Here is an 8,748-nt window from a genome sequence, read left to right as displayed (position 1 = left end):
CATCATGCTATGATCTTCATTTGCTTCACCACTTGAGTGTGCTACCTGTCTCATGATCACTTGATAAACTAGGTTAGCACTTAGGATTTCATTAATTCATCAAAATCAAACTAGAGCTTTCAAGTTCCTAGAACACACAAACTATATATATGATTGTTTAGATTTGGGTCAAAATACCTATGTTGAGCTTCTTTGGGCCTAATACTCGTATGACCGCTCAAATAGTCGGGTTTTCTAATAGATAACAGGGACGAGTAAACAGAGAACGTCTCCGTACCCGTTATACCCATTAGAGATAGATTTTTGTCCATTTAAATACCTATAGGTAAAAATATGATCCTATCCTATCTCCTATGGATCAAATACTCCTAGGCTATCGGGGCCGTTGCCATCTTGACCCAAAACGTCACCCTTTTCTTATCCGCCGCAACGGCCGCCCGCCGGCCACCACCTCCACCTCACCGGCGAGATGCTGACCTGCGGCCGCTTTATCTCTTCCTCCTCCGCTGCTACCAGCACCGCATCCTTCTCCCCGTTTCGGACTCTCACCCGCTCTCTCCTTCGCCGCCCCGCTCCCCACCTCCTCTCCTCTGCCTCCGCCGCCGCCGCCACCGCCGTCGAACCCGACACCAAAGGTAAAAGGCTTTAACCTTCACTCTTCATCTCAACGATGTATAGTTGTCTAAGCTTCTGTTTTTCTTTCAGGCGGCGGTGGTGCGGGAGGCGGTGCCGGTGTGGCGAGGCCGCAGTGGAAGGCGGCGATTGATTTCAAATGGATCCGGGATAACCGGGACGCCGTCGCCGACAACATCCGGAGCCGGAACTCCACCGCCAATCTGGACCTCATCCTCGAGCTTTACGACCAGTACCTCGCACTGCGAAAGGTCTGGGGCTTGCCAATACCGGAGCTTTGTGTTGTAGCTGTTGCTGTCTGACTGTGCTGCGCTAGATTTGTTGATGGATAAGGTTGCCCTGTAGAGGGTCAGGTTCTAGTGCGTGGATTTTGACTTGGGTGGCCGAGGGGTATGTACTAGATGGTTGCTCTTTGCTAGGCTTTTCATCTGAGCTTATATTTGAACTGTTTAAATGTCCTATAATTTGACTGATGAACTGCACGGTTTATCTCATTCAGTAATGACTAGTCGGTGTGGCTACTGTGTCTTCTGTATTTGTCTTGGCAACAAAAGTTAGAAACAGAACTCAAAAGGCTGAACATGGATTGGGATAGAATATTTGTAATATGATTTAACTTTGTCTTTAGGATAATTCAGAGTTCTTTTATCCATTGAATTTCCATTCAATCATACAACACTTGAGTTGCATACAGATCCAATGTTCACAAAAAATGGCTCACAGTACATTTTAAGAAATCAATTGTCCATGAAAGTCGAATCTAGGAATTCATACAGACCCTGTACTTTTTATGGAGCTCTCTTTCAGATATACCTTGTTTAGCATTACATCAGGCAATTATTAAATTGTAGTGAGTGAGTATATATTCTTTCAATCTTTAGTTGGTTTTGGTTGGCCCTTAAGAGCCTGTTTAGAAGCATGGTTTTATATCAAAAACCAGTGCAAATTACAGGCTTGGAAGATTTTACACCTTGAACTAGAAAATGCTGTTTGGATGCCTTGTGAACCAACTAGATTTACCCCTGTATTAGATTGATCCAACTGAAATAAAAAAATTATCTATCAAGACGCCAATAAAAATACGACAGATATCGGGCATCGTCTCCTGCACGGCCGCATGCCCCGATTCCATCTCGCCATCTCCATGGCGGAAGGAGCAGATCTCTCTCTTGGTCCTCTTGCTTCCCCTATGGCCTCTCTCGGTCATCTCCATTCCCTCTTCCCAGATCTCTATCCCTACTCATCAAATCATCATCTCCATTCCCTGTTCCTGGATCTCTCTCTGCTCACCAGACTGCAACAAACTCTAAACTCTGATGAACTGCAGTTGATTTGGGTGCTTCTATGCTAGCTCTGTCGAGTCCGAACTCTGAAGTGGCAATTGCAATTCCTAGAGCTTGAATCCGACGTTTCCTCACCTGGCTGCAGAGGATGACCAGCGTGTGACCTGTCAACTACAGTGGCGGTGGCTGGTGCTTTTGTGGAAGAAGGTTGTCTCACATATTTGCCAAACGAATATTTTACAGAGGAAACAAGTTACAACTGTATTCTTGTGCACAAGATATTACCACCGGAAGCTAATTACACGTTAATAAAACTACGAAGCTGCCAAACAGGGCCTAACTGTTTTCAGATTGTGCTCTTAGCAATTTATCATTCATGATAACAAAGCTAAGTTGCAAAATTTTTATGATCCTTGTGATTCTTGTTCATGTGGTATACATCTGCTATTTCCCTTTAAATGGTTCCATTCTAGAAGTTTTATGTTCTGCGTAAGACATGTGCGATAGTTAGATACAGTAGCTGTCTATATATGCACTTGATGAACACAATTGGTTAATTCAGTTCCAGAATGTAATACGGTGGTAACAGAACGATGGCAACTAATTGTGACAGATGACAGGAGGTTGAACGGCTCCGAGCTGAAAGAAATGCAGTTGCTAACAAGATGAAAGGTAAACTAGACCCATCTGTACGCCAAGCCCTTGTTGAAGAAGGTAGAATGAGTATTTTATTCAAGCATGAAGATAAGGATTCACCACTATATTAGTTTTACCCATTTTGAGTTACTACAGGTAAGAACCTGAAAGATGGGCTTATAGCACTTGAGGAGGATCTTGTTCAACTGACAGATAAGCTTCAACTTGAAGCTCAAAGTATTCCTAACACTACCCATCCAGATGTTCCTGTTGGGGGTGAGGAAAGCTCTGTCCTCAGGAAAGTGGTAAGTGTTGTTTTATACTTCCTGCTACTTTTCTACTTTGTACATTTAATAATTTATTTTGATTGAACTGTGCAGGTAGGCAGTCAGAGGAGCTTCACTTTTGCAATGAAAGATCATCTTCAGCTGGGGAAGGAACTTGATTTCTTTGACTTTGATGCAGCAGCCGAGGTATAATTGCGACAACTTTTGCTACACTATATACATTTATGTACGGCAACACACTGCAGCAAGTTAAGAGAAGCTAGTCGAACCAACTAGGATCCGTTTAGGTAGTTGGAATGTAGGGTCGCTTACAGGTAAGTTAAGAGAATTAGTTGATACCGTGACTAGGAGGCGTGTAAATATATTATGCGTTCAAGAAACTAAATGGAAGGGTCAGAAGACGAAGGAGGTGGACAATACAGGTTTCAAGCTTTGGTACACAGGGACAGTCGCGAATAGAAATGTAGTAGGAGTTTTGATTGATAAGAGCCTCAAGAATGGTGTGGTGGGAGTAAGAAGGCAAGGAGATATGATTATCTTAGTCAAGCTTGTCGTTGGTGATATGGTCTTGAACGTAATTAGTGCGTATGCCCCCTCAAGTAGGTCTCGACGAGAGTGCTAAGAGACAGTTTTGGGAAGACTTAGATGGCCTGATTAGAGCTGTACCTAGTAGCGAGAAGCTTTTTATAGGAGGAGATCTTAATGGGCATGTAGGTACTACAAACGCAGGTTTCGAGGCAGTTCATGGATGTTTTGGGTATGGTAGTAGGAATCAGGAGGGGGAGGAAGTTCTGGACTTCGCGGTAGCTTTTGACCTGATGATAGCCAACACTTTCTTTAGAAAGAGAGAATCTCATCTAGTGACCTTCAGTAGCGGACAACACTCTAGCCAGATTGACTTTGTCCTCGCAAGAAGAAAGGACAAACGAGCATGCTTGGGTTGCAAGGTGATACCAGGGGAGTGTGTTGTTTCTCAACATAAGCTTTTGGTGGCAGACTTTCGTTGTTTCTCTTGGTGAAGGAGGATGAGATCTGACATCGATGGCAAGAGTATTTTGACAAATTGTTCAATAGTGAGAAGACACAACCTTTCAGTTGGATGACTCTTTTGATGACACCAATAGGCACTTTGTGTGGAGAATCCAAGAATCTGAGGTCAGAGAGGCGTTGAAAAGGATGAAAGAAGGTAAGGCGATGGGACCAGATGGTATCCCAATCGAGGTGTGGAGATGCCTCGACGACATAGCTATAGTATGGCTAACCAAGCTGTTCAACCATATTTTTCGATCGAACAAGATGCCTGATGAGTGGAGGAGAAGTATATTAGTACCGATGTACAAGAATAAATGGGATATTCAAAGTTGTACTAATTATCGGGGAATTAAGTTGATGAGCCATACTATGAAGCTATGGGAGAGAGTTATCGAGCATCGCTTGAGAGCAATAACGCGGGTCTCTATGAACCAATTTGGTTTCATGCCCGGAAGGTTAACCATAGAAGCCATTTTCTTAATAAGACAAGTTATGGAGTGGTATAGGGAGAAGAAGATGGACCTACACATAGTTTTTATTGACTTGGAGAAGGCTTATGATAAAATATCAAGGAATGTTATGTGGTGGGCTTTGGACAAACATAAAGTCCCAACGAAGTACGTCGGGCTCATTAAGGACATGTACAACAATGTTGTGACTAGTGTTCGAACAAGTGATGGAGACACGGATGACTTCCCGATTAGGATAGGACTACATCAAGGGTCAGCTTTGAGCCCTTATCTGTTTGCCTTAGTGATGGATGAGGTCACAAGGGACATAAAAGGGGACATCCCTTGGTGTATGCTTTTCGCGGACGATGTAGTGCTAGTTGATGAAAGCCGGACATGAGTGAATCAGAAACTGGAGTTATGGCGAGAGACTTTGGAGTCCAAAGGTTTTAGACTCAGTAGAACTAAAGCTGAGTATATGAGATGTGACTTCGGCACTACTACTCGGGAGAAGGAAGATATTAGTTTGGAAGGTCAAGTAGTTCCTAGGAAGAATATCTTTCGATATTTAGGATCAATGCTACAGAGAGACGGGGATATTGATGAAGATGTTAGCCATAGAATCAAAGCAGGGTGGATGGAGTGGCGCCAAGCATCTGGTGTCCTATGTGACAAAAGGGTACCACAGAAGCTAAAAGGCAAGTTTTATAGGACGACGATTAGACCTGCTATGTTGTATGGTGCAGAATGTTGGCCTACGAAAAGACGACATGTTCAACAGATAAGTGTCGCGGAAATGCGTATGTTGCGTTGGATTTGCGGTCATACAAGAAGGGATCGAGTTCGGAACGATGATATGCGTGATAGATTACCAATTGAAGAAAAGCTTGTCCAACACCAGCAGAGATGGTTTGGACATGTTCAACGGAGACCTCCAGAGGCACCGGTGTGTAGTGGAATCCTAAGCCAGGATAGTAACGTGAAGAGAGGCAGAGGAAGACCGAAGATGACTTGGGTAGAGGCAATAAAATGAGACTTGAAAGGATGGAATATACCCAAAGACTTAGCCTTAGATAGGAGTGCTTGGAAAACAGCTATTCACGTGTCTAAACCTTGATTGCTTCTGCCGGGTTTCAACTCTAGCCTACTCCAACTTGTTTGGGACTTAAAGGCTTTGTTGTTGTTGTTGTTGTAACACACTGCAGCAAGTTGTTCAATAAGATATTTTCGGATACACCTAAAAATTCAAACTGCATGACGTCAAGTAAATAGATCTAAAATTCTCTGAACACTTGTTTAGTTAAATTTGCCTTGTCTTAGTGAAAGGGTCTGCAGCCTAGTGGCACAACAATGTTAGTAACCTGGATTTGACTCCCCGTGGGGGTGAATTTAAACAGGCTTGGGTTAGAAACACCCCTCGTTGGCTGTGTTCCTGAGTTATACGTGTAACCATTTGAGTCGTTTTCAGCGAGATACAAAATGGCCACAGGCATGTGTCCTGGGTGCTCAGTGGCACATCCAAGGCAGCCGGCCTTCAGGGTGTTTTTCCGCCTATGTTTGAGAAGCGTGCGTCTTCTTAATGCAATGCCGTTGGGGTTTCCCTCATATATCGAGTTTTCTTTGAAGTTTCTAGATAAGTAGATTTATTATTTGGTCTTTTCTTTGTACTGAAGGTCTGTACTGTCTTGCACAGGTCAGTGGTTCGAAGTTCTACTACTTAAAGAATGAAGCTGTTTTGCTGGAGATGGCCCTAGTAAATTGGGCTATTTCTGAGGTCTCCAAGAAGGGTTTCACACCACTCATAACTCCAGAGATTGTAAGATCATCTGTTGTTGAGAAATGTGGCTTCCAGCCAAGGGCTCAAAATACTCAGGTATGAACTCCCCTGTTAAAGATGGTATTTAAGGTTTAGTTATTTGTATCATAAAAGACATGAGAATAGTCATTTTAACACATTCTATTGTCTAGTGACTTGTTTTTATTCTTACATTATGTTTGCATTAGCAGCTATTTGGTTTGTTGGATTACTCCCTGTAATAACAACATAGTTTCTGTTTTGGGCATTGATGGAGTCATTGAAACATAATGCTAGCCACTATTTCTATTATAATATATGTACTAAATATGACAGTGAAGTTATATTATTATGAAAATGAAACTACCATTGAGATAAATATATTCATATAATCCAAAAGGATGTCCCTAGCCAAATTTTAGAAAATTCAGTCACATGCGACCCACAATTTCAACCTTGCCTGACTAAAGTATTTGATTGCCTGTGATATGTTGCTCTGGTGTTATATGCTGTTCAATTTAACCATTTCAGTTCCTTCTTGGTTCCAGAGATACATTTCTAGTTGTTATTGTTGACGTGTGCTAAAATGATTGCTTGCACTTTGCTCCGCAGGTCTACTCAATTGAGGACAGTGATCAGTGTCTCATAGGCACTGCTGAAATTCCTGTTGGAGGCATCCACATGGACTCAATACTTGCCGAATCTGCTTTGCCTTTAAAATATGTAGCATATTCACACTGTTTTCGCACAGAAGCTGGTGCAGCAGGTGCTGCCACTAGGTTGGTCTGTTCTCCTTTTGCCTGAGGTTATGAACTTTTTTGTTTCTTGATTTTTGAACATGAAGATTTATCACTGTATGAGCATGTATATTTGGTTCTGTTCTTTTGAATGCTTAAAAACTGTGGTAAAAACAAACTTCCACATGCTCTGCATTGAGATTAATTTTACAGTGCATTTGTAAAGTTAGTTTATCATTTTATCATGAACAGGGGCCTCTATCGGGTGCATCAATTTAGCAAGGTTGAGATGTTCATATTCTGTCGGCCAGAGGAAAGTGACAAATTGCATGAAGAACTTATTACAATTGAAGAGGATCTTTATGCATCACTCGGACTTCATTTCAAGTGCTTCCTGTCCCATTTAATTTCTGTGCCATACCCATTTTTGAGACGAAATTCCATGCGATAGATGTACTAATGCCAGTGCCAATATGCCCCTTTTATAGAACTCTGGATATGGCAACTGGGGATCTGGGTGCACCAGCCTATCGAAAATTTGACATCGAGGCGTGGATGCCAGGCCTAGAGCGATACGGTGAGGTAAGGGGCAAGTTTACCAGGCTTGTATATGTCTTCTCAACATTTCCTTCAATCATGTCGATGATTCCTGATCAAATTTGCAGATCTCCAGTGCGTCCAATTGTACCGACTACCAAAGTAGGCGACTTGGCATCCGTTACCGTCCATCACCCTCAGAGCCTCCATCAACGAACACCAAGAAAGGGAAGGGAGCTGGCTCAGGCCCTACGCAGTTTGTCCACACACTCAACGCAACAGCAGTAGCAGTGCCTCGTCTGATAGTATGCATTCTAGAGAATTTTCAGCAGGATGATGGGTCGATTGTGGTTCCAGAGCCGCTAAGACCCTATATGGGTGGAGTTGAGGTGCTCTCCCCAAAATTCAAGTGACCCCCTACAGTCACCCACGGTTGAGCTTGTGGGCTTAGAACTGTCTACAAATATACACTACTGAGTTTTGTGATTAGGGCTCCTGTTTCATAACTAGTCTTATCTTTTTTCCCCCTTTGTTCTTGAATAGCCCTGTATGGTTGTATGCTGGTGCACATTATATTGGTCGGCTACTCTGATCTGCATAGCACTACAAACTTATGCGCATGACTCATGAGTGGCAGGTCAGATTCTGCCGGGGAAGCAGTTGGGTAGCAGCAGCAGCACACCGTGTCTGTGGTGCTCGTGGTGTCTCGTTCGCAGGAGGTTTGAGCCGAGTTCGCCTAGACCCCAAGCTTACCGTGCTTGCCTCTATGGCGGCAATGGCGGCCGGTGGAACAGGTCGGGGAAAATGGTGTGGCTACAGGCATATCTAGCTCGACCATGATGGGCTATGGAGGTGAAGGGAATCGGTGGATGGTGGTGCGCACCGGCGGCGAATTTGGCCGGTGATGGCGAGGCGGCGCACGAGCAGAGAAACAGAGACGGAGCAAGCTAGAGAGCTGGGTGCTCGGTTGCTGCTTGAGGCTGCACAGGGTGACGTTCTCCACTTCCATGTGGACGGGCGTTGGCGCGCAGGGCAGACATCGGCGGCCGCGTGGCGCTGCCGGTCGGGCGGGCGAGCACCTGTTCTGCTGAGTTCAGTTCCGAGCTGCTCGGCCGACTGAAACTGACGACTTGGACTCAGATTTTCTCTCGATTTCGTGTGTGAACTCGAGGATGGATGTTGAACAAACTCGAAGAGGAATCACAGGTCGCCAATATTTGTTAAGGCACTTGGTTGATTTAGCTTGTGGTACAGGAGATTTGAGGGGATCAAAGTTTTGTCAATTTCATTGTTATAGAGTTTCCAGAGATTCAGAGTTCAGGGTGTTTCATCTATTTTTGCCAACTTTGATTCGATTCT

At 43.9% G+C, this 8,748-nt stretch overlaps 1 protein-coding gene across 2 annotated transcripts; it reads left to right on the top strand.

Annotated features, from left to right (window-relative positions):
• Positions 1–383: 383 nt before the first annotated feature.
• LOC136484341 (serine--tRNA ligase, chloroplastic/mitochondrial-like) lies at positions 384–8,009 on the top strand. 2 transcript variants are annotated; one of them, XM_066481593.1, is made up of 10 exons: positions 384–635; positions 706–884; positions 2,537–2,588; positions 2,709–2,857; positions 2,933–3,025; positions 6,014–6,193; positions 6,728–6,894; positions 7,105–7,239; positions 7,341–7,434; positions 7,518–8,009. In XM_066481593.1, the coding sequence occupies exons 1-10, from the start codon at positions 470–472 to the stop codon at positions 7,800–7,802; spliced, it is 1,500 nt and encodes a 499-aa protein (XP_066337690.1). In that variant the 5' UTR covers positions 384–469; the 3' UTR covers positions 7,803–8,009. The 2 variants fall into 2 exon arrangements, with proteins under 2 accessions (XP_066337690.1, XP_066337689.1); XM_066481592.1 differs by having other exon boundaries at positions 2,537–2,630.
• The last annotated feature ends 739 nt before the right edge of the window (positions 8,010–8,748 follow it).

This window comes from Miscanthus floridulus, chromosome 9 (genome assembly GCF_019320115.1).
Source record: "Miscanthus floridulus cultivar M001 chromosome 9, ASM1932011v1, whole genome shotgun sequence".
Lineage (NCBI taxonomy): Eukaryota > Viridiplantae > Streptophyta > Magnoliopsida > Poales > Poaceae > Miscanthus > Miscanthus floridulus.
Note: the sequence above shows the minus strand (reverse complement) of the source record. Positions and strands in the feature narration are given on the sequence as shown.